The following is a 26,533-nucleotide window of genomic DNA, read 5'->3' as shown; positions in this document are numbered from 1 at the left end:
TTAAGCAGGCTCCACATCCAACAGGGAGCCTGACATGGGGCTCGAACTCATGACCCTGAGATCATGACCTGAGCTGAAATCAAGAGTTGGACACTAGACCAACTGAGCCACCCAGGCACCCCTACATTACAGATAATTTTAAAATACTCTTTAGTAGGGACACCTGAATGGCTCAGTCACTTAAATGTCTGCCTTCGGCTCAGGTCATGATCCCAGGATCCTGGGATCAAGCTCTGAATCGGGCTCCCTACTCAGCAGGGAGCCTGCTTGTCCCTCTCCTGTGCCCCTCGCTCATGCTCTCTCTCTCTCACTCTCTCTCTCTTTAAAATAAATAAAAATAAAAATAGGGGAGGCAAGATGGTGGAAGAGTAGGGGACCTCGTTTCATCTGGTCCCTTGAATTTAGCTAGATAACTATCTAATCATTCTGAACACCTATGAATTCAACCTGAGATGTAAGAAAAGAATTTCTGGGATTCTACAAATAGAAAAGCGACGAATTCTACAAATAGAAAAGTGACCACTTTTTGCAAGGTAGGAGGTGTGGAGAAGTGAATCTGAGAGGATCTATTGGAAGATAAATGGCAGGGGGAGGGGGCCTCCACAAGCCAGTTACCAGAAAGTGGTATAGCCCCTGAGCACAAAATCAGAACCTTTAGAAATCTGCTCCAGTGAGAGACATCCCTGCCTGAAAGCTGTTCAGGTGGTGAAGTAGAGCAGAATCCTAGGTGGGACAGTGTGGCCTCAGGAGATCCCTGGAATCACAGAAAGAATGGGGGTGCCTGAACTGGCAGTGTTCCCAAGCACTGGAGCAGGGGAAACTGGTTATGGTCAGTGAGCCCGGGAGGGGGCTCTCAGCTCGGTTTGTCATAAACCTCGAATCATGGCATGCTTAGGTGACAGCTCTCCATGCGTGGGCCTTGCAAAGGGCAGAAAGACTGTGACCCTCCACCTTTCCCTGGGAAGATCAGTGCGGGCGTGCACCACAGCAGTCTGCAGAGTTTGGCACACACAAAAGTGAAGACCACCTATCCCTGAAGGTTTATTGAAGAGAGGGGACTGTGATCTTTCAGCTCCGGGGCTGGCAATCCAGGAGTGGCCATTTTTTCATCCTCCAAAGAGGCGTGGAAAGCCTTCAGGAAACAAAACCCACATAGAGCAACCAGAAGCGGCTTACGCAGTGGCTGGCCCCCTGGCAAGGGGTGGTGCAACTCCACCCAGGCAAAGACACCTGAGAATCAGTGCAGCAGGCCCTTCCCCCAGAAGACCAGCTGGAAAAACAGGCAAACACCAAGTTTATGGAGCACACAGGACAGCAAAACTCCAGCACTAGGGGAAAATAGAATATAGATTTTGAGCTTTTTTTCTCATGATTTCTTTATCTTTCAGTTTAAAATTTTCCTTTTCTTTCTTTCCTTTTCAACAAGTTTCTTATTTTATCAACTCTTTGTTTTTAAGTTTTTTTTAGCTTTCATTTTTTACATTTACATTTTATAGATATATTCTTCATTTTTGGCTTCCTTTTACTGTATGAAATTTTATTTCTGTATATATATTTAAGTTTTGCTTTCTTTACAATATTGGGATTTAGTGTCTTCTAACAAACAGACCAAAATACACCCAGGACCAAGTGGATCACCCTGTTTTTTCCACCTGGGAGATTATAGTCTCTCTCTGACCCCCCTTTTTTTTCTTTTTCTTTTCTTTTTCTGGTTTCTGACTGTTTCAGATTTGTTTGGTGTCTATTTTGCTTGGGTCATGGTTGATTTTTTATTTTCTCTAGTTCATCCATTCTTCTCTGGGCAAAATTACTAGAAGGAGAAATTCACAACAAAAGAAAGAACCAGAGGTAATACTCTCTGCTACAGATCTAATCCATACAGATAGAAGTAAAATGTCACAGCTGGAATTCAGGATAATGATCATAAAATTACTAAATGGGCTTGAAAAAAGCATAAAAGACACTAGAGAATCTGTTAGTGCAGAAATAAAATCTAATCAGGCCAAAATTAAAAATGCTTTAACTGAGATGCAGTCTAAATTGGATGCTGTAACAGCTAGGGTAAATGAGGCAGAAGAGGAAGTAAGTGACATAGAAGACAAGTTGATGGAAAGGAAGGGAGCTGAGGAAAAGAGGAAAAACAACTAATGGACCATGACAGAGGCCTCAAGAAATCAGTGATACCATAAAGTGAAACAATATTAGAATTATTGGAGTCCCTGATGAAGGAGAAAGAGAGGGACATAAGGTATATTTGAGCAAATCATTCCTGGGTACTTCCCTAATCTGGGGAAGGAAACAGGCATTCAAGTCCAAGACGTACAGAGAACTCCTCTCAAAATCAATAAAAATAGATCAACACCCAACATATAATAGCGAAGCTTGCAAATTGCAGAGATAAAGAGAAAATCCTGAAAACAGATTGAGACAAGATGTTCTTAACCTACCACAGTAGAAACATTAGGCTGGCAGCAGACCAATCCACAAAGACCTGGAAGGCCAGAAAGTGCTGGCATGATACATTCAGGGTAGTAAATGAGAAAAACATGCAGCCAAGAATACTTTCCAAAAAGGCTGTCATTCAGAATGGAAGGAGATAAAGAGCTTCCAGGACAAACATAAACTAAAAGAATTTGTGACCACTAAACCAGCCCTGCAAAAAATACTAAAGGGGATCTTGTAAGCAAAGAGAGAGCCCAGAAGTAACATAGACCAGAAAGAAAGAGAGACAACCTACAGAAACAGGGACTTTACAAGTAATACAATGGCACTAAATTCATCTTTCAATAGTTCCTCTGAATCTAAATGGCTAAATGCCCCAATCAAAAGACACAGGGTATCAGATTGGATAAAAAAGCAAGACCCATCCATATGCTCTCTACAACAGACTCAGACCCAAAGACACCTCCAGATTGAAAGTGGGGGGTGGGGGTGGAAAACCATTTATCATGCTAATGGACATCAAAAGAAAGCTGGGATAGCAATCATATCAGACAAATTAGATTTAAACCAAAGAATGTAATAAGAGATGAGGAAGGACACTATATAAAGGGTCTATTCAGCAAGAAGATCTAACAATTGTAAATATTTATGCCCCTAAAATGGGAGCAGCCAAATACATAAGCCAATTAATAAAAACACATTGATAATAATACATTAATAGTAGGGGACTTCAACACCCCACTCACAACAATGGACAGATCTTCTAAGCAAAAGATCAACAAGGAAACAAGGACTTTGAATGACACACTGGACCAGATGGACTTCACAGATATATACAGAGCATTCCATGCTAAAGCAACAGAACACACATTCTTCACATGTGCACATGGAACATTCTCCAGAATAGATCACATACTTGGTCACAAATCAGGTCTCAACTGATACCAAAAGATTGGGATCATTCCCTGCATATTTTCAGATCACAGTGCTTTGAAACTTGAACTCAATCACAAAAGGAAATCTGGAAGGAACAGACAAAACACTTGGAGTTAAAGAGCATCCTACTAAAGAATGAATGTGTCAACCAGGAAATTAAAGAAGAATTTTTAAAAATTCATGGAAACAAATGAAAATAAAAACACAATTGTTCGGGGTGCCTGAGTGGCTCAGTTGGTTAAGCATCTGCCTTCTGCTCAGGTCATGATCCCAAGGTCCTGGGATCCAGTCCCAAGTCAGGCTCCCTGCTCAGCCGGGAGTCTGCTTCTCTCTCTCTCTCTTCCTCTCCCCCTGCTTGTGCTCTCTCTGTCTCTCACTCTCTCAAATAAGTAAAATCTTAAAAAAAAAAAAAATCAACTCTTCAAAACCTTTGTGATACAGCAAAGGCAGTCCTAAGAGGGAAGTACATAGCCTTTCTCAAAAACTTAGAAAAGTCTCCAATACACAAACTAAACTTACACCCTAAGGAGCTGGAGAAAGATTTTTTTTTTTTAAGGATTTTATTTATTTGACAGAGAGAGAGCATGAGTAGGCAGAACAGCAGGGAGGGGGAGAGGAAGAAGCAGGCTCTCCACCAAGCAGGGAGCCTGACGTGGGGCTCGATCCCAGGACCCTGGGATCATGACCTGAGCCGAAGGCAGCCGCTTAACTGACTGAGCCACCCAGGCGCCCTGGAGCTGGAGAAAGAACAGCAAATAAAGCCTAAACCAAGCAGGAGAAGAGAATTAATAAAGATTAGAGCAGAAATCAATGAAATAGAAACCAGAAAAAAAAGGACAGATCAATGAAACTAGGAGCTGGTTCTTTGAAAGAATAAGATTGATAAACCCCTGGCCAGCCTTCTCAAAAAGAAAAGAGAAACGACCCAAATAAATAAAATCATGAATGAAAGAGGAAAGATCACAGTTATCACCAAGGAAATACAATTTTAAGAACATATTATGAATGACTATTTGCCAACAAATTAGGCAATCTGAAAGAAATGGATGCATTCCTGGAAACTCATACACTACCAAAACTGAAACAGGAAGAAATAGATAACCTGAACAGACCCATAACCAGCAAGGAAATTGAAGCAGTAATCAAAAATCTCCCAACAAACAAGAGCCCAGGGCCAGATGGCTTCCCAGGGGAATTCTACAAAACAGTTAAAGAAGAAATAATACCTATTCTTCTGAAGCTGTTTCAAAACATAGAAATGGAAGGAAAACTTCCAAACTCTTTCTATGAGGCCAGCATTACCTTGATCCCCAAACCAGACAAAGACCCCATCAAAAAGGAGAATTACAAACCACTATGCCTAATGAACATAGATGCCAAAATTCTCACCAAGATACTAGCCAATAGGATCCAACAGTACATTAAAATGATTGTTCACTACGACCAAGTGGGATTTAGTCCTGGGCTTCAAGGGTGGTTCAATATCCACAAATCAATCAATGTGATACACTACATTAATAAAAGAAAGGACAAGAACTATATGATCCTCTCACTAAATGCAGAGAAAGCATTTGACAAAGTACAGCAGCCTTTCTTGATTTAAACTCTTCACAATGTAGGGATTCAAGAAACATACCTCAATATCATAAAAGCCATCTATGAAAAGCCCACAGCAAAAATCATTCTCAATGGAGAAAAACAGCTTTTCCCCTAAGGTCAGGAACATGACAGGGATGTCCACTCTCACTACCATTGTTCAACATAGTACTAGAAGTCCTAGCCTTAGCAATCAGACTACAAAAAGAAATAAATGGCATCCGAATCAGAAAAGACGAAGTCAAACTCTCACTCTTCGCAGATGACATGATACTGTACGTGGAAAACCCAAAAGACCCCACCCCAAAATTACTAGAACTCATACAGGAATTCAGTAAAGTGGCAGGATATAAAATCAGTGCACAGAAATCAGTTGCATTTCTGTACACTAACAATGAGAAGAAAGAGAAGGGAATCAGTTCCATTTACAATTGCACCAAAAACCGTAAGATGCCTAGGAATAAACCTAACCAAAGAGGGAAAGGATCTGTACTCAGAAAGCTATAGAATACTCATGAAAGAAATTGAGGAAGACACAAAGAAATGGGAAAACATTCCATGCTCATGGATTGGAAGGACAAAAATTGTTAAAATGTCTGTGCTACCCAAAGCAATCTACACATTCAATGCAATCCCTATCAAAACACCATCCACTTTTTTCACAAAGCTGGAACTAATAATCCAAAATTTGTATAGAACCAGAAAAGACCCCGAAACTGAATGTTGAAAAAGAAAACCAAAGCTGGTGGCATTACAATCCTGGACTTCAAACTCAACTACAAAGCTGTAATCATGAAGATGGTATGGTACTGGCACAAAATCAGACACATAGATCGGTGGAATAGAGGAGAGAACCCAGAAATGGACCCTCAAGTCTATGGTCAACTAATCTTTGGCAAAGCAGGAAAGAATATGCAATGGAAAAAAGACATTCTCTTCAACAAATGGTGCTGGGAAAATTGACAGCCACATGCAGAAGAATGAAACTCGACCATTTTCTTACACCATATACAAAAATAGACTCAAAATGGATGAAGCACCTAAATGTGAGACAGGAATCCATCAAAATCCTAGAGGAGAACACAGGCAGCAACCTCTGTGACCTCAGCCACAGCAACTTCTTGCTAGACACGTCTCCTAAGGCAAGGGAAACAAAAGCAAAAATGAACTGTTGGGACTTCATTAAGATAAAAAGCTTCTGCACAGCAAAGGAGTTCCATTTACAATTGCACCAAAAACCATAAGATGCCTAGGAATAAACCTAACCAAAGAGGAAAAGGATCTGTACTCAGAAAGCTATAGAAGGAGACTGTCAACAAAACTAAAAGGCAACTGACAGAATGGAAGAAGACATTTGCAAATGACATATCAGATAAGGGGCTAGTATCCAAGATCTATAAGGAACTTAGCAAACTCAGTACCCAAAAAACAAATAATCCAGTCATGAATTGGGCTAAAGAGATGAATAGACATTTCTCCAAAGAAGATATACAAATGGCCAACAGACACATGAAAAAGTGCTGTACATCCCTTGGCAACAGGGAAATACAAATCAAAACCACAATGAGATACCATCTCAGAACTGTCAGAATGGCTAAAATTAACAAGTCGGGAAACAACAAATGTTGGCGAGGATGTGGAGAAAGGGGAAACCTCTTACACTATTGGCGGGAATGCAAGCTGGTGCAGCCACTCTGGAAAACAGTATGGAGGTTCCTCAAAAAGTTGAAAATAGAGCTACCCTAGGACCCAGCAATTGCGCTACTAGGTATTTACCCCCCCCCCAAAAATTCAGTGATCCGAAGAGGCACCTGCACCCCAATGTTCATAGCAGCAATGTCTACAGTAGCCAAACTGTGGAAAGAGCCAAGATGTCCATCGACAGATGAGTGGATAAAGAAGATGTGGTGTGTGTGTGTGTGTGTGTGTATACACACATACAGTGGAATATTAGCCATCAGGAAGGATGAATACTTACCATTTACATCAATGTGGAGGGAACTGGAGGGCATTATGCTGAGCAAAGTGAGTCAGTCAGAGAAAGACAATTATGGTTTTGCTCATATGTGGAATATAGGAAACAGCACAGAGGATCATAGGGGAAGGGAGGGAAAACTAAATGGGAAGTCATCAGAGGGAGAGAAAAGCCATGAGAGACTTTTAACTGTAGGAAACAAATTGAGGGTTTCTGGAGTGGAGGTGGGTGGGGGCATGGGGTAATTGGGTAATAGGCATTAAGGAGGGCACGGGATGTGATGAGCACTAGCTGTTATATACAACTGATAAGTTATTGAACACTATATCTGAAACCAATGATGTACTATATGTTGCTAATTGAATTTAAATAATAAAAAGTAAATAAAATAAGATAAAATATTCTTTAGTAAATGCTCGTTGGTAGTAAAACCAGGTTTGAACTTCAGCCTATAGACTTGCAATGTTATATAATTTTTTCTACATTGTACTGCTTTTCCTCTCTACTGGAACTGGTCAACCTCAGGGGTGTCTTTGTCCTTGACCATACCCGCTTTGCCTTCTGTTTCTCTTATTTCTTATACCTCCCCTGAGATGCTACAAATTTGATTGCTCTTACTTTAGAATCCATGGACCCTAATGACTTCATTTGACTTCTTATCCTGCCTGGCCCATGGGGGCATGATCAATTATTTCAAAAACTACTTTCTTTATTGTCAATTGAATTAATAATTCTTTGTCAATATATACAAGTAATATAAGAGTTAAAAGTTTCCTGACCTTACATTACTTATTATTCCAGAATCTTCTCACCTCTTGACTTTATAGAGTCTCTAACCCTAATTGGGTCATTATATTTTTGCTTCAGAATGAAGTCATGAATCAGGTTAACGGGGTGTGGGACACATGTATGTTGCATAATTTCATCTAGGCTGTAACCACATCTTTTTGTAAAATCTATTATTTAAATTTTTTTTCAAATCTTTTCCATTCCTCTCAAACTACCAAGTTGCTTTTCTCATTTAGATTCCCACTTTCAGTGTATGGTCTTGCCTTCTACTTGACTCACTTTTGTCCTTAGTTGCTTTCTGGCCCAAGCTGCTTTCTGGGGATCAGAGGCCCCTTGAAGTCCTTGATGTTGTTGAAGACGTTTCAGCAATATCTCTGTCATGCAAATTGATGGGTAAGATTTTTCTTAAGCTTCATTGCCACGAAAAGTTGTCACTCTTAAGCAGCTGATTTGTTTTGAATCTATATACACTATAAATATTTTGACTAATCATGATTCTCATTTTATTTTGTCCATTGAAAACTCAAAGCAGTTTTTGCTGTCCACACTAACAACTATATATGACCTATGACATTTAATTTCATGTAATAACCTTACCCCTAGTTTTATCTTTTTATATAAAATTCTATTAATATCTTCTTCCCTGCCTTCTTCATCTACTTTTTGTCATGTTGGATTGCATGTGTTTCTTTTGTTTTGAAAAGGTAATATACATACATGTTAATAACATTCAGTAGTACAGAAAGCACACATGGAAAAATAAAATTCAATGTAAAAGATAATCAACAAAATGAAAAGCTGTTTGTTGTGCTGAGGTTTCAGAAAAACTGTCAGAAGTCATTTTAGTAATAAGTTCTTTAGCAGGAAGATGAACTAGTAAAGGTTCACTTTAACTACTAGGAGTTAGGCTGAGCATGATATAGCTCTATACACAAACAAGCATGGATGGTATTCTGATAAACTATTGCTACTTAATTTACACTAATTGATGAACCATCAGCTTTTCTCACTGGACATTGTTTTATAGCTTTGTGCAACTACCTAAAAAATGTTTCAGATATCTTGAAACTTAACTCCAGAGAAGATTCCCAGTTTTCATTGAAAAAAAGGTAATTCTTAAGCAAGTGTCTCATCTTCTTTTCTTTGGATGTTAAGAACATAGAAACAAATAGAGTAACATAGAGAAAAATATGTCCAATCCTTTTTTGTTGTTTTCTTAACAACTCTAGCTCATATAGTAATTTATAGTACAGTATAACCACAACAATAAAAGGTCTTAAGTCAAATCATTGAAGAGGGGGTGATCAATTTTTCCCTTAGTTATAATAGGAATTTTTTTTTTTTTTAGTTTCAGAGGTAGAGTTTAGTGATATAATAGCAAATTTTTGAATGCCCACTATATGCCAGGCTCTGTACTTATTCATGGAATTTTGGCAATCTATTATGTGCCAGGGACTTTGCTAGGAACTGGTAAACAAAACAGATACACTACCTGCCCTCATTTAATTTTTACACTAACTCTATATAAGAAGTATTTTATGGATGAGAAAATTTGCAGCTCAGAGAGGTTAACTAGATTTGTCCAGAGTTGCACAGCCAATAAATGGTGGAGCTAGGATTTGAATATAGGTCTGTCTTATTCCAAAGTCTGTTCTTCCACAAAGTTACAATACTATGTACAAGTGTGCCAGAGGGGTGAGGGAGAAAGTTATATAAAGGCATGGAACCCGGTAATTTGCATTGCCTAGATGAGCCTGCTGTTTTATCTGGCTTGGATAATCCTGTGTAGGTGATTGCTGCAGCCTCCTCACTGGCCCCCCTACAGTCTATTCGAAACATAGCAGCGAGAGTGACCCTCCTAAACTACAGACTTTATCAGGTCACTCCTCTGTACCGAAACCTCCAGTGGAAGTTCCCCTCCCTATACCTGATTCCTTCTTCCTCCATACCTTGAAATAACCACAGCCATTGCTATTAGTTTGTTGTATATCCTTTCAACTTTGAGTATTGGTTTATGACCTTTTTTATTTAAACAAAAATAGTTTCAACTATATGTATTCTGGCAAATTGCTTTTTCCCTTGTATTTACAGTTGAATATCATATCCTGTGTTCTTAACATGAGATATATATTCCCTTGATATGTATTGTGATAAAGTAGAATGAGGAAAGTTTTCTGTTTTTATGAGATCCAAATTACATGACTGTTCTATGCTGCTATATAATTGTGAATTTTATAGTCATAAAACAAATAGTATCTTTTATAACAACTATATTTTTGTAGCTACAGCATGAAATAACTCATTTCAAAAATTACCATTGCATCGGGGCACCTGGTTGCCTCAGTCAGTGGAGCATACAACTCTTGATCTTGGGGTCATGAGTTCGAGCCCCATGTTGGGTGTAGAGATTACTTAGAAATCTTTAAAAAAAAGAAAAGGGGCGCCTGGGTGGGTCAGATGGTTAAGCGTCTGCCTTCAGCTCACGTCATGATCCCAGAGTCCTAAGATCGAGCCCTGCTTTGGGCTCCCTGCTTGGCAGGGAGCCTGCTTCTCCCTCTCCTTCTACTGTTCCCCTGCTTGTGCACTCTCTCTCGCTCTCTCTCTGTCAAATAAATAAAAATAAAATCTTAAAAAAAAAAAAGAAACAAAAAATGCCAAAAAAATTAGTTGCCATAACAGTGTAATATTTGTTATGCTGTAAGATTTATCACCAGAGCAAACTCTTTTTTTCCTTAAAGATTTTATTTATCTGTCAGAAGAGAGAGAGAGCACAAGCAGAGGGAGCGGCAGGCAGAGGGAGAAGAAGACAGAGGGAGCCACCCAGGCATCCTGATAGCAAACTCTTTAACTGTACATGACATGACATGACATAGATGCTTAAATTTTAAGTAATTATTAGAATTTCTTCTTTACCATAGTTAACCCTCAGTTGAACAATTTCAACTGCTTTTGTTTCCCCTCATTAGTAGAGATATTAAGGGTATGTAAACTAAAATACAAGAGAACTGATGGCCAATAATGGAGCCAGCGGACTTGGCTCTACATATTCAAGGCTAATCAGTTATTTGGTAAATGAGATGTGCCATTGTAGGTAAAGACTACAAACTATGTAAACTAAGACTTGCTTTTGGTAGAAAATAGGATTTCATTTATTTCCCTGTTTTAGTTTTGTATTAAATATGTTAAAACCTTTTTATTTTTAATTGCAGTCTCGAGTTATAGCTATACTGGATTGGGAGCTTTCAACCATTGGTCATCCTTTGTCAGACTTAGCTCATCTCTCCGTATTCTACTTTTGGCCACGGACAGTCCCAGGGATAAATCAAAATTTTTACTTTCAAGAAAACATAGGTATGAAACCATAATGTTGCCTAAATTGCTATTAATACCAAATTATATTTATTCTTCATAATTAAAAGGTAAGATTATATTGTAATTTTAGATAAGTAGCTTTTATTTGTTTCTTGAAATGTTTCTTTTTTTTAACGATTTTATTTATTTATCTGAGAGAGAGAGTGTGCACGAGCAGGGGGGAGAGGCAGAGGGAGAGGGAGAAGCAGGCTCCCCACTGAGCAGGGAGCCCGACTCGGGACCCTGGGATCATGACCTGAGCCGAAGGCAGATGTTTAACTGACTGAGCCACCCAGGCACCCCTTTTGAAATCTTTCTACATCATTTTATTCTTGATTTTTCTGAACAATAACCTTTCACTTTTAGTAATTTATGATAAAATGTAACCCTTTATATACATCATTCTTTTGGAGATCAACATTCAGAACATGTTTGTTATGTGGATTAATGGTTATTCAGTATTATATAAATATGTGATATTATTACATTTGAAATATTTACCATGATATCTTTATTAAATTTTATAGTGTGTGCTGTTTTTATAGGGATACCATCAATAGAAGAACTGATTTCAATATATTGCCGCTGCAGGGGAATTAATTCTATTCTCCCTAACTGGAATTTCTTTCTTGCCCTTGCATGTTTTAAAATGGCTGGAATAGCACAGGTAATTGATTTTTCTTAACCTATTTTTCACCATTATTTATTAGTGTACTGTTCATGATATTTTCTGGTCTTCAGGAGTTTTATGTTTTTGTTCTTAGATCATTTTGCTTTTGATAATGACAAATACCAGGCATGGGTGAATATGAATCCAGAATTTACAGAATAGGAATTTGGCAAGGGAAAAAATTGAGTAGCAAAATGTGTAATCATTTTTTGATATGATAAACTTAAGAGATAGGGGAGGGAAGAGAGATAGAAATAATGATAAAAAGAGCAAAGCATGCGAAGATTGGTTATTTCCTGAATATCCAATTTAAGAAAGAGATAAAATCTTTTAATGATGTCTGTTTCAAACTATAAAACCATTTATTAACCAGGGCTGGTGATGAGGAAAGAAATACTTTTGCATGTCCCAAAGCCTAGCACAGTACCTAGATTATAGTAGCCTCTTAATATATATTTTTGAGAGAATAGATGAGTAAGATTTTCCATTTTCTAACAATGTCATATTTATGTGATTAATTTTAAGAGGAAATTGAGCATAAATTCAGTTTTTTTAAATTACAGTTTAATATAAAATGTATTTTTTTAGGAGGGAGGGGCAAAGGGAGAGGGAGAGAAAGAGTCTTAAGCAGGCTCCATGCCCAGCACAGAGCCTGACATAGGGCTGGATCTCACAACTCTAAGATCATGACCTGAGCTGCAATCAGACTCTGATGCTTAACCGACTGAGCCACCCAGGCGCCCCTAAGATGTATTTTTTCTTTATAGTGATTTAGTTTCCATGTGCTTTGAACCTCAAGAATTTAAGAAATTGAGATGCTTCATCAGTGACAAAGTACTAGGGCTTAGAGGAGTAAGTAAATAAGAGATTTTAGAAACAATAAAGAATGGGAAAAGGATTAAGGTTTTTTTTTTCCTTGTCTTCAGAGTCCATGCTATCCATGACTAATTGAAATGTCTTCTAGGATATAGTTGTATTACATCTCATCCTGTATTTTAGAATCATGTTAATCATGTGGGTTGGATGGGTTTCTCAAAAGAGGATTTATGGTATGTTTTTTGTATTTGTCAGTTTCCACAAATCAGATACCAAATGGGCTTTGAACTTAAAATGGATTTTCATTTCAAACAAAAGTTTGACTTGGGTTATGTTGTAATTAATATGTATGTCATAGACTATATGTGGTAACAGGGATGATCATAAACATTGCATTCTAGCTACAAATATGAAATTGGAAATGATGGAAGGACTGTTAAGAGAGTTATATTGCATAAAGAATTACATGAAGAAATAAAACTAATGAAATTCAGTTGATTGTGTTAGGGTGGGATGAGCAGGGGAGAGGAGAGTGTGTTAGCACAGAACACGGAGAAGAAAAACTAGTTAGCATTCAACTAACCCTGTTCGAGGAGACAGTTAATTAAACTAGGACTCCAAAAAAATGAGAGAAAATATTCTTAGAGATCATCTCATTGCCTTCTCTTTAGTTTTATAGTTTTTAATTTTATCTTGGTTTATTTAGATTTTCCCCCACTATAACAGGAGAATAGTGATTTTTTTGTAAAGATTTTATTTATTTATTTATTTATTTATTTGAGAGAGAGAGCAAGAGAGCATAAGTAAGGGGAGCGGCAGAGGGAGGGGGAGAAGCAGGCCCCCCACTGAGCAGGGAGCCCGAAGCAGGGCTCAATCCCAGGACCCTGGGATCATGACCTGAGCTGAAGGCAGATGCTTAACCGGCTGTGCCGGTGTGATCTTTAAAGTGATCTTTAAAGATGATATAAGGTGATGCCAATTTGGCATCTTTGTTAACTCCTAAGCTCATTATCAAGTTTGATTTGATTTGATTTCCAGTTACAATTCTGTTAGGATGAGAGTGTGTTAAGCAAATGATGCGTGTATACCTCTTTAATTTAGGGGAGTATAATTATCCCTATGTATAAATAAATAGAATTGATGTTCTGATTTACATCTTGATACCTTGTGAGTTTAGTGACTCACATAACTGGGAAACTAGAGAGACTGGATAGCTGAAGAACAGTTTTCAATGAATCTTAATTGCTGTATATTAATTTACTTACAGGGAGTATATAGTAGATATCTTCTGGGAAATAATGCATCTGAGAATAGCTTTCTGTTTGCCAAGGTTGTGCAACCTCTGGCAGAAACTGGATTACAACTTTCAAAAAGGTAAGCAAAATCAATTCCTTGGCTAAGTCAAATTAGAGCCTTTATTAGATACATGAAGGTTGTAAACTTCAGGGGAATAGGGACTGTTTTTATGGCTTACACCAGGGTTACTGCTGCCAATAACAGCAGTTTTTTGGTAAATATCTTATATGCCTGAAAATAAAGAAAATAACCCAGATTCATGATTAAAAGTTGTTTTTTTTTTGTTTTGTTTTTTTGGGTTTTTTTTGCCAACTTGAGCATATAAACTTCTATGGAAATGTTTCTTTTTGTTTGTTTCTAATTTTTTTTTTTTAAGATTTTATTTATTTATTTGACAGAGAAAGAGGCAGTGAGAGAGGGAACACAAGCAGGGGGAGTGGGAGAGGGAGAAGCAGGCTTCCCGCTGAGCAGGGAGCCCGATGTGGGGCTTGATCCCAGGACCCCAGGATCATGACCTGAGCTGATGGCAGACGTTTAACGACTGAGCCACCCAGGTGCCCCAGTTTCTTTCTAATATTTAAATTACTTACATATACCTATTCAAAATTACATCTTATAAAAGATTTATTAACTTTAGAAGTATTGCTCTCTTCCATCATATTTCATGAAATTTTACTCAATCATTTCATAAGTGTCTTTGAAATCCATGTCTCATCAGTGGAGCACTTTTTGAGGCATCTAGTTCACTTGCCAACCACACACTCCCATCTAAGAGATGTGATAAATAGCACTTACTGAATGCATAGATGGTGCTGTCCCTGGAAATTCTGTCCAGGCCACAAGTACCCAGGACATAACATTAGGACAGTTATGTTTTACAATTTGTCTTATAGATGGATGTTTGTGTTCTCTCAACATAACAACTGATAGTGTTGCTCTTCATAAAGATCTTTATAATGACGTCCAGTAGTTGTATTTGTGAGGAACATCCTAAGAATAATTACTACATTTCTGTTCAATTTCTTCACTTTCTTTTTGAGAGATTGTGATAAGTGACTTTATAATAAAAATTCAAAACTACCACTGATTGAGATTATGCCAGGCTTATGTTTTACCCACATATGCTTTCAGCATTAAAGTTTCATGTTCAAAGTAAAGTGATTCTACATTCACCCCATAATATGAAAAACTTAAGAAATTCCAAAATATGGTAACTCCTGAGGGATATTTTGAGGGAGTTGGAGAAGACTTCACATTATATTCAGAAATATATAATAATGATTTGGGACACCTTTATAACTTCTTTTTTTCTTTTTTTATAAAGAACTTTCAGTACTACATCACCACACATTGATACTTCCCAACAGTTGTTTGTACTGAGTAAGACCGGCCAGGAAGTTCTTGCTAGGGTGAAGCGTTTCATGAAACAACACATCCTTCCAGCTGAAAAGGTAAATACTGTATAAACAAACAGAATGTATTTGTGCTCAAATACTGTAGATGGATTATGTCTGTTATCTCTGCTTCTAGGCGTATCATGGTATCCTATCTTTGTAGTCAGTCCTTACCTCATTCCCCTCCTCACCTTAGCACTGAGCTGCTGCAGAAGCTGATAAGCTTCTAAAATATGCCAAGGGCCAGGCGCGGTAGCGCGCACCTGTAGTCCCAGCTACTCGGGAGGCTGAGGCAGGAGGATCGCTTGAGCCCAGGAGTTCTAGGCTGTAGTGCGCTATGCCGATCGGGTGTCCGCACTAAGTTCGGCATCAATATGGTGACCTCCCGGGAGCGGGGGGACCACCAGGTTGCCTAAGGAGGGGTGAACCAGCCCAGGTCGGAAACGGAGCAGGTCTAAAATATGCCAAGGGAATGCCACAGATGAATCTTTGGAATTAAAATTCAGTCAAAGGGGATTAACTGTTGTAAAGTTGAGATCCTAAATATATTAGAGTATATATATCCTAAATATATTGAGATCCTAAATATATTACTTTAGGGCCTTTAAAAAAAAAAGATTTTATTTATTTATTAGTGAGAGAGAGCACACTCTACTAGGGGGAGGAACAGAGGAGGAAGAATAAGCAAACTGCACCAGGTGGGGAGCTCCACTCGGGGCCCAGCACCACAGCCCTGAGATCATGACCTGAGCCAAAATCAAGAGTCAGATGCCCAACTGACTGAGCCACCCAAGCACCCCAGGGCCTTTTCATAAGGCAGTGACTTTCAGCTTTTTTTTTTTTTATGGCCCCCTTTGAGAATTAAAACTGTAGACTAAACAAAATGGACATAACCAGAAAATGTTGCATATCATTTCAATCTATTCACAGATACTACTACCTCTCTCCCCACAGGCTACTACTTAAGGTGTTAAGTTTCAGTAAGTTCACTGAGGGTAGAGAAGTAACATGGTACATTCATTCATTCAGTTAACATGTAATTATTAGGTACCTAATAATGGGCTAGGCCTCTGGAGAGCCATCAAAAGTAAAAGAAAGAACAAGACAGAGCTAATGACTCCACAGAGCCTACACTTGAGCACAAAAGAAAGACATTCAGTAAGAGATGATAATGCTGTGAAGAAAAGATAAAAGCTGTTATGAAAATACATAAGGCAGGTGGGTCAGGTATATGTGTGAGTTGCACACTGGTGTAAAAATCGTAAGAGTTTAATTTTAGTCCATTCCTAGCACAAGGTAGGTGGTCATGAACAAATAACTCACTCTCAGTGCCTCAATTGTTCATTTGTGATGTGCGTAAGTATGAGTAGATATACAATAAATTCTCATTTTAATTTTCTAAGATTCTGAGAGCTCTAGAGCTAGACTGACAAAATCAAATAGGAAACTGAAAAAGACCAAAATTCTTTAAACAAAAGTGTTCAGAGTTGATATGTGTTTATAGGGCAGTTACTGTTGTTGCTTGAACTACATAAATAATTATCATATTTTTAATAAAGAACTGGCATGAGGTGAATTTTGCTGACAGTGAGGTATAGTTTTTTTTTAAGAAAATGCTACTTAGTCTCCACTTAACAGAGAAAATATACAGAAACAGGGATTTTACAAGTAATACAATGGCACTAAATTCGTATCTTTTAATAGTTCCTCTGAATCTAAATGGACTAAATGCCCCAATCAAAAGACACAGGGTATCAGATTGGATAAAAAAGCAAGACCCATCCATTTGCTCTCTACAACAGACTCAGTTTAGACCCAAAGACACCTCCAGATTGAAAGGGGGAGGGGGTGGTGGAAAACCATTTATCATGCTAATGGACATCAAAAGAAAGCTGGGGTAGCAATCATATCAGACAAATTAGATTTAAACCAAAGAATGTAATAAGAGATGAGGAAGGACACTATATCATATTTAAAGGGTCTATCCAGCAAGATCTAACAATTGTAAATATTTATGCCCCTAAAATGGGAGCAGCCAAATACATAAGCCAATTAATAACAAAATTAAAGAAACACATTGATAATAATACGTTAATAGTAGGGGACTTCAACACCCCAGTCATAACAATGGACAGATCTTCTAAGCAAAAGATCAACAAGGAAACAAGGGCTTTGAATGATACACTGGACCAGATGGACTTCACAGATATATACAGAGCATTCCATGCTAAAGCAACAGAACACACATTCTTCACATGTGCACATGGAACATTCTCCAGAATAGATCACATACTTGGTCACAAATCAGGTCTCAACCGATACCCAAAGGTTGGGATCATTCCCTGCATATTTTCAGACTACAATGCTTTGAAACTCGAACTCAATCACAAAAGGAAATCTGGAAGGAACTCAAACACTTGGAGTTAAAGAGCATCCTACTAAAGAATAAATGGGTCAACCAGGAAATTAAAGAAGAATTTTTAAAAATTCATGGGAACAAATGAAAATGAAAGCAGAACTGTTCAAAACTTTTGTGATGCAGCAAAGACAGTCCTAATAGGGACATACATAGCAATACAAGCCTTTCTCAAGAAACAAGAAAGGTCTCATTCACAACCTAACCTTACACGTAATGGAACTGGAGAAAGAACAACAAATAAAGCCTAAGCCAAGCAGGAGAAGAGAATTAATCAAGATTAGAGCAGAAATCAATGAAATAGAAACCAGAAAAAAACGTAGGACAGATCAACGAAAGTAGGAGCTGGTTCTTTGAAAGAGTTAATAAGATAGTCTTGCTCTTTCAATTATAAATGTGAATGGGAAATCAAGGGAAACATGAAGCACAAAAAAGAAGTATCACAAGTTGGGTTGTGATACATCTGCTGAACTTAATATTATGCAGCTATTAAAATATTTACAAAGAATTTTCAATGTAGGGATGCCTGGGTGGCTCAGATGGTTGAGCATCTGCCTTCGGCTCAGGTCTTCTGCCTCTCCCCCTGCTCATGGTCTCTCTCTGTATCTCTCTGTCTCAAATGAATAAATAAAAAAATAAAAAAAAAAAGAATTTTCAATGTAAAAGAAAATGCTTTATTATAAGTAAAAAAAAAAGCAATCTATAGTTTTAACAGAAGATTGTCAATATTTTGTGTGGCAGGGAAAGCCACAGTCATTTTGTCTTTGCAGATCATTCAAATCTAGAATATATCCATGCATAATAACATGAGCTTTTTCTTCCATTAAAAATCTTAAACTGGGGGACCCGGCTGGCACAGCCAGTGGAGCATGCAACTCTTGATCTTGGGGTTGTGGGTTTGAGTCCCATGTTGGGTATAGAGATTACTTAAAAATAAAATCTTAAAAAAAAATCTTAAACCAACATCTGTAAAAATGTTTTATCCTGTAGAATGATTCTGAACAATACTAATCCCTGTCTGTAAACATATACATTTGAAATGATAACTGGAGAAAAGTAATTAGCTTTTTCAAAATAGGAGGGGGAAAGCCTGTGAAATTCTATCCAATATTATTATAACTAAGTTTATAAAAATTAAAAGTCATGTCTAGAAAACAAGATTATGTCATATAATACACGAATATTTTAAGAGTATACATCTTTAGTCAGACTCTTTATGACTTTTAATACTTTTACGTATTTTTCCAAATTTTCATAATGGGTAAAAGTAAGCTTCATTTAAACTACTCAAATGACCTTTGAAATTCCTTAGAATTCATAAAGTGAGAACATAAGAACCCATTTTCTATGAGAATGTTAAAAGGTAATTTTTCCTATTTAAAATGGATAGGAGGGGGCTTGAGTGGCTCAGTCAATTAAGCGTCCGGCTCTTGATTTCAGCTCAGGTCATGATCTCAGGGTCATAAGATCGAGACCCACATTGGGCTCACACTGGGAGCCTGCTTAAGATTCTCTCTTTCCCTCTGCCTACGCCCTTCCACGTGTGCATGCTTTGTCTCTAAAAAAAAAAATAAAAATAAAATGGATAAGGAGTCTTAAAAAATAGCATGTAAAACAAGAACTAGCAACATAGTGTTGAGAATGCACTTACAATGTAATGAGAACATTAGTCATATTTTCCTATTCAATATAATAATATACTAGTAAAGAACTGTTGCTTTTTTCTAATAGACTTAAGTTTAAAGTGAAAAACATATTGCAAAATTATTTGTAGGCTCAGATTTAAGATTCTGAACTAACATACTGCAAAGCAATATCTCAATCAGTGAATGAGGAAGTTAGATGTTAAAGGTGCTATTTGGGGAAGATTGATCAGGCATCAAGCATATTTTCTGCTTTCTTCCTTCACCAATATACTGTTTTTCATACTCTAAGAACTAAAGAAAACTTCTTTGTAATGAGATATTTTATATTAATTCTGACTCTTGCCATACTACAAACAGATTTTGCAGATCTCTAAATGGATAGACTTTAGAACAGGAAGTATTAAATCACACGTTTTTAAATAATTATGTTAACACTGGATAATTTAATTTCTCAGAACTGTAGTATCATAAAGAGGTAGTAAGAGATGATGAGTTCGTAAATGTATTGCATAATATATTTCTTACCAAACACAGTAGTATTTACTGTTTCCATGGCCGTACAAGGGATGGAAATAATAAACAACCCTAAACAGGAAATCTCCAATTCAGCTGACTTCCTGACAGAAATGATGAATGCTGTTCATCCTGGTTAGAAAGTCCTTTGTCTTCTTACAGTTTTCACTAAATACATCAGTTCCCTAGACCAGCCATGCTTAATAAAAAGAATGTATTTGTGTATTATATGATTGTAAAGGAGTGGAACAATTTTAGGAAATAATTTTGTAATGTGGCCTTGTGACAATAGTCACAGATTTTATTTTAGTAATTCTACTAGCCTAAGTTTAAAAAAAAAAAAATACAGAGATGCTATAATAGCAAAATATTAGAAAATGCCATCATAGCCCATATTTTAGTTCATCTTGATTCTTTTATTTGCACAAATTCGAGATTATTATTACTGTTTTATGTGGCTAGTTTTAAATTTAGATTTACCCATGTATTTATCACTTTGTTTACTGGTTCGTCTTGCAACTCAGATGTTTCTTTTAGGATCAAGTTCCTTTAATGAGAATCTAGTGGTAACCTTTTCTTTGATCTTTCTTTTTTCCTTTTTTCCTTTTTTTTTGCTCAGGAGAGGTAAGTAATGATTCAGATTCAGATTCTCTCTGTTTCTTTTTTTCTAATGCCTTTATTTTGCCCTAACTCTTGAAAGATTGTTTTATTGGATATAGAATTCTAGGTTGACAGTTATTTTCTCTCAGCAAGTGAAGACATTATCACACTGATTTCTGGCTTCATTTGTTGCTCTGGGGAGTCAGTTCTCAATTCTTTAATTATCAGTGATCTGGGGGCACTTGGGTGTTTCAGTCAGTTAAGTGTCCAACTCTTGATTTTGGCTCAGGTCATGATCTGGGGGTCATGAGATCAAGCCCCACGTCAGGCTCTGTGCTCAGCGGGGAGTCTGCTGGAGATTCTCTCTCTCCCTCTCCCCCTACCCCTTGCTTGCTCTCTCTCAAATAAACAGATAAATCTTTTAAAAAAAATTATCATTGATCTGTCCTTCCACCCTCCCCTCCTTTTAAGAGCTTTTATTTCTCTTTGATATTCAACAGTTTGTGCTTTGGCTTTATTGTTTTCTGAACTTGAGGATTGGTGTTTTTCATCAGTTCTAAAAACTCAGATGTAATTTTTTCCAGTATTCCCTCTTCTCATACTCTTTATCTAGGGTCCCCAATTAGACTGATGTGAGAACTTTTCTCTATATCCATCATATCCCTTAACCTTTCATATTTTCCTTCTATTGAATTTTTGTGCTTCATTCAAGAAAGGAGTAATTTCTTCATATTTTTCTTCCAATTTATTTCTTTTTTCAGCCATATCTAATCAACTTTTCAACCATACCTAGGGCAGTGATTCTCAAAATTTGGAGTGTCAGAATTGCCAGGGCTAGTAAAGAATACAGAAACTGTAGGCTCATTGAAGTAGGATAGCTCGTGGATACTTGTGTTCTCATCAAGTGCCCCAAGTAATTCCAATACCATTAAAGTTTAAGAACCACTGCTTGGATTTTTAAATTTAATTAATGTGGTTTTTCTTTTCCTCAAGTTGCATTTGATTCTTTTACTTTTTTGGTTGTTGTTGTTCTTTTACAAATTTGGCCAATTTTGATAACCCTTGTCATACTTTTAATTCCTTCCTTTATTCTTGAAATCTATTGGACACAAATACTTTATTCTGTATCTGATCATTATTTTATCTGTAGTCTTTGGGGAGTGTGATTCTGTTGTTACACTATTGGTTTTGTTAATTTTTGCTAATGGTGGCTTGAAACAAGTAGTTTAGTGACACCTGAAGAATTGAGCTTTTTTATTTCTGACCACTGAGGAATTTCCTTATTGTTCTTCCAGCACAGCTATTCGTTACTACATGAATTTTTTTTCATTGTTTTAAATATTTTCTCTGGCATTTTTAGTTGTGCTACTTTGAGGGGGGTTCCTTTGACCACCCATTGAGCTATATTGCTAAAAATGAAACACTCAAATCTTGGTACAAGACTTTGGAAGTCTGTTATCTAATATCAAGACAGCATAATTTCGTGAGCAGCAAACCTCTAGAATTGTTTATACTCATGTATCTGGTTTTTCAAAGAAGTATTACTGATTTAATAGCAGCTTGAAAAGCTACTTCACCTAAATATGTTTACTTTGGGTATTAGCAGCTTATGGCATTATTTACTTTGTATTAACTTTAGCTAATGAACTTTTTTCTTGTTATTACTTTAAGGAGGTAATTGAGTTCTATGTTCAAAATGAAAATTCAGTGGACAGATGGAAAAAACCTTTAGTGATTGATAAACTTAAGGTAAGAAAAACAAGAAAACCTTTAATATTGGAAAATGTGTATGCAGGTGTTTTTTGAAACCTTAGTTTATTATTGCTGTTGTTGTTATATATGTAGATAATAAATATATCAATAATAACTTTTTAAAAAGAAAGTTAAAAACAGAATCTGTAGTATACAAATTAGGTTACATAGTGTTTTGTATATGGTATGTGATGAAGATAGCCTCTTACAGCTTTGAAAGAAAAGATATCAACACCACTCACTACCATCTGCTGCAAAATTGCAATAGACGTCAAGCAGGACATTTGTCTCACATGGGCTCAGTCTAATTTCATGTTTTTACTTTTTCAGCCAAATCTAAGGAAACGTGGAGGAAAAGGCATTTCTTTAACAGTTAGGAAACTGTTGATTTGTAATGAGTTAGTAACTATTTGGTTTTGCACACTGTAGGGTAAATAAAACAAATAACTTCGTAAGTGTTTTTAAATTTCAAAAAGCATAAATAGCAATATCTTTTAAAAAAAAAAACTCAGTTCATGGTAAATTATGATCACTCTGGCATATTCATCACCTTGACAGGAAATGGCCAAAGCAGAAGGCCTCTGGAACTTGTTTTTGCCAGCTGTAAGCGGTCTCAGCCAGGTGGACTATGCCTTGATTGCTGAAGAAACAGGAAAATGCTTTTTTGCTCCAGATGTCTTTAACTGCCAAGCACCAGGTTACTATATTATTTAACAACAGAACTTTCTCAGATATTTTGAGCAGTGTTTGAAATTCCTCTATTTTATGACAGGAAGTTTTTCTACACAAAGTCTTTGATTTATAAACTTGTCTACAATTTTACTTCTCAGTTACTTTGTTTTAAATATTTTAAAAAATGGATCTGATATTCTCATTGGATTATTCTTTTGTTAAACATCATTGCATTAAGAGTATTAGTGAGTAGAGGCTACCTCCAAAGGGACTGGCAATATAAAGATTACAGTTTCGTGATTGGGTATTAGATATTTATATGGCTAGTTGAATGGATAGAGAGTTCCAAATATTTTGGTTAGCCTCACTATCTCTCCATTTCTTTACCAGTTTTTTTTTTTTAAGTTTTTAAAAATTTATTTAAGTAATCTCTACATTCAACGTGGGGCTCGAACTCATGACCCCAAGATCAAGAGTCACACACTCTTGCAACTGAGTCAGCCAGGTGCCCCTATTCACCAGTTATTTATTGATTACTTACAACGTACCAAGCACTGTTCTAGATCCTTGGGATGTATCAAAGAATATAATGCACAAAGATTCCTGCCCTCATGGAGCTGATGTTCTAATGGAGGGAGACATAAATAAATAATAATAAATATTGTAAGTAAGTAAATTATGTAGTAAGTTTGAAGATGAAAAGTACTTTGGGGAAAAAAATAAAAAAAAATCAGTACGGTAGGTCCACACTGGAATGCTGGGGAACAAGAAATGCAAATTACAGTTTAACACGGAATGGCCAGGATAGGCCTTACTGAGAAAATGACATTGGATACAGACTTAAAAAAGGCAAGAGAGTTAGCTATGCTGATATCTGGGGAAGGAATTTCCATAGCACAAAAAATGCATAGACCCTAAGGCAAGAGTATGATGGGTATATTCCAAGAAGACTCAAGGAGCCTGGCATAGTTGGGAGAATAGTAAGAGAAGATATCAGGGAGGAAAGGGCCTTATTATAGGGCAGGTAAGGGCTTGTACCTCCTGTGAAATGGGAAGCCATGGGAGATTTTACTAGAGGAGTGACAAGATGTTATGTCAGTTTTAAAAGAATCACTTTGACTACTATGTTGGGAATTAACAAAAGGAGGGAAGGAAGGAAGCAGGAAGTCTGTTGTAATAATCCCAGTTAGAGATGATGGGGATTTGTTCTAGGGTGGTAGCAGCAGAAAAGGTGAGAAGTAGAAAGATTCTAAATATATTTTGAAGGAAGAGGAAAGAGGATTTCCTGATTGGATATGGGGAAGTCAAGGATGCCTCCAAAGATTTTGGCATGAAAAATTGGAAGGATAAGGGAAGGAGGCCAACTTTTCTTTAAAAAGGTAATATGGAAGAGGGATGCCTGGGTGGCTCAGTCACTTAAGTGTCTGCTTTCGGCTTAGGTCATGATCTCAGGGTCCTGGGATCGAGTCCCATGTTGGGCTCTCTGTTCAGCAGGGAGTCTGCTTCTCCCTCTCCTTCTCCCTCTGTGCTCTCCGTCTCTCTCAAATACATAATAAAAATCTTTCTAAAAATTTTTTTAAAAAGGTAATATGGAAGAGATAAACCTGGAATGTAGTCTGTAGAAGGTCTTTTCAAACCTGGATTTGTCAAAGAACTGGCTAAGGAACTTAAAACAAAAACAGATTCACAGGCTCCATCCCTATAGTTTTGATTCAGTAGGTCTAAGGTAGACCCTGGGAATGTCTTTTGTCTTTTTTCCCCCAGGTTACTCTGGTTATTCTGTTGCTCCCAGTCAAGGACCAACATTTGATTTGTTGTAGAAGGATGATGGTATGATATCCTATATTGTCACTGAATAAGTTAGACCTCAGTATTGCCTTTTGTGCTCATTGTATGGCCCTGCTGCTAAAGCTTTCCCAAAAAGAGTTAATCAAGGATGGAACTACCAAAAAGAAGTATATTGGATATCTGAGAGAAAACACAATCTGGTTGCATAGCAAAGTGTTTGCACAGTGGGCTTTGACTCTCATTTGGAACTATTAAGGAAGTTATAGACTTCTGATGCATGGTTGAACTTATCCTTGGTAGTTTTCCCTCCTCAAATTACCAATTTATCAAATTACTGCTGTACTACATTTTAATCCAATAATGAGGCTATTGTAAAAGTCAAATCTATCACAGAATTTCTAAAGACTTCATCTCATTTATGTGAAGTTATTACATTATACTGTATAGATGGCATAATTTTGTGGAAGGAGAACTGGCAGTCTTTTAAAAAAATTTTTTATTGCTACTCATAGTGAGAAATATAATTTATATTGTGACCCAATATGTAGCATATGTAGTTGTATGTGTATGTTCATGGACGGATGGATGGATTGGGCAAGGGACTTGGGGAACAAGAAATGAAAGGCATATATATATTACTGAAAAAGGGTTTCATGAAATAATAGTTTCCTTTATTACATACAATATACTCAGATATTTTCCAGTGAGTCTAATCTAATGTGTTCTATTTTGATCTATTTTATTTTTTAGCAAATGCTAGCCATATTCCATTAAATTGACTTCATGACATACAAGTGGGTCATAATATGAAAAAATAATGCTATAGAAGACTTCCTTTGCAGACGCAGCTCTGCCACTATTTCTCCATTTGACCCGAGAACTCACTTTTCACTAGAAGATCATTTGCCTAGCATTAAAATTTCTAGTATTAAAATTTCATGAGTCTATCAATTGTACTGTCTAAATGATATCACCAAACTGCTGAAATTCTAAAATTGGCAAGGAAAATACATTTTCTTTGGCCAAAGTATGATTAGCAACTCTCCTTAGCAAACAAGGATGTATAAAACCGTAAGTAGAAAACTAGGCGTTTTCTCTTTGTAGAGGAGTTATCTTCATGAAGGCCTTGGGGTATTGTGTTTTGGAGCATTTCCAAAGCAGATAAAGAAGGGAATGTAACTGATGCCAATTAAATACTTTGGGAGGTTTCTTAAGTATAAAAGATGAATTTCTAGTCAAGCTTTCCAAATAGTTCGAAAAGCTTATGGGAAACATATGTAGTCTTCCAATTTGTCTTTTGTTTTGTTTTTTTGCCCTTCATGAAGTCATGCAATATTGTATATTAGAATGTTGAATATAGCAATTTTAATTCTATAGCTATTACTAGAAAATTTGGGGGGCCTATGGGCTGATTTGGGGGAGAGTAATTTTTTTGTAGAAGTAACTTATCTAGGCTTTTTCCTAACCTGTAAATGATAGCTTCGTTTTGCCAGCTTCTCAGAATAAACTGACAATTTTTGGGAAGACCTTAGTCAATATTTACCTCATTTGAACTATAACGAGAAACAGTGAATTTAAAATAAGCAAAGAAAACAGTGAGCTTCATTAATTATAACTCAAGATTCACTTCTCCCTCAGTCAAAAAGAATTTTAAGCTAATGTTAATCTACTAGGAATTTTGTGCATTTTAATGTAACTTTGGCTCTGTTAATAGTGTCTGAACAGAGTGCAAATACATTTTGAGAGAATTAACTTTGATTTACTCCATTTTCATAGGCATTTCAGTGACTGTCCTTCAAGTCATGTTTAGAGGTGATACTGAAAAATTCTTCCTGAAAATCTTAATGAATAATCGGGGCACCTAGGTGGCTCAGTCAGTTA

General features: G+C 36.8%; 1 protein-coding gene across 1 annotated transcript in view; it reads left to right on the top strand.

The window, feature by feature from the left end:
- Positions 1-26,533, top strand: part of ACAD11 (acyl-CoA dehydrogenase family member 11) — a 101,265-nt gene that overhangs the window by 20,171 nt on the left and 54,561 nt on the right. The window contains exons 7-12 of the mRNA XM_034994739.1: positions 10,948-11,089; positions 11,635-11,756; positions 13,843-13,949; positions 15,196-15,322; positions 22,112-22,189; positions 22,751-22,889. Of these exons, the coding sequence (XP_034850630.1) occupies positions 10,948-11,089; positions 11,635-11,756; positions 13,843-13,949; positions 15,196-15,322; positions 22,112-22,189; positions 22,751-22,889 (715 nt within the window). The remainder of the gene's footprint in view (positions 1-10,947; positions 11,090-11,634; positions 11,757-13,842; positions 13,950-15,195; positions 15,323-22,111; positions 22,190-22,750; positions 22,890-26,533) is intronic.

Source organism: Mirounga leonina, unplaced genomic scaffold (assembly GCF_011800145.1).
Source record: "Mirounga leonina isolate KUSES-001 unplaced genomic scaffold, KU_Mleo_1.0 Mir_115, whole genome shotgun sequence".
NCBI lineage: Eukaryota > Metazoa > Chordata > Mammalia > Carnivora > Phocidae > Mirounga > Mirounga leonina.
Note: the sequence above shows the minus strand (reverse complement) of the source record. Positions and strands in the feature narration are given on the sequence as shown.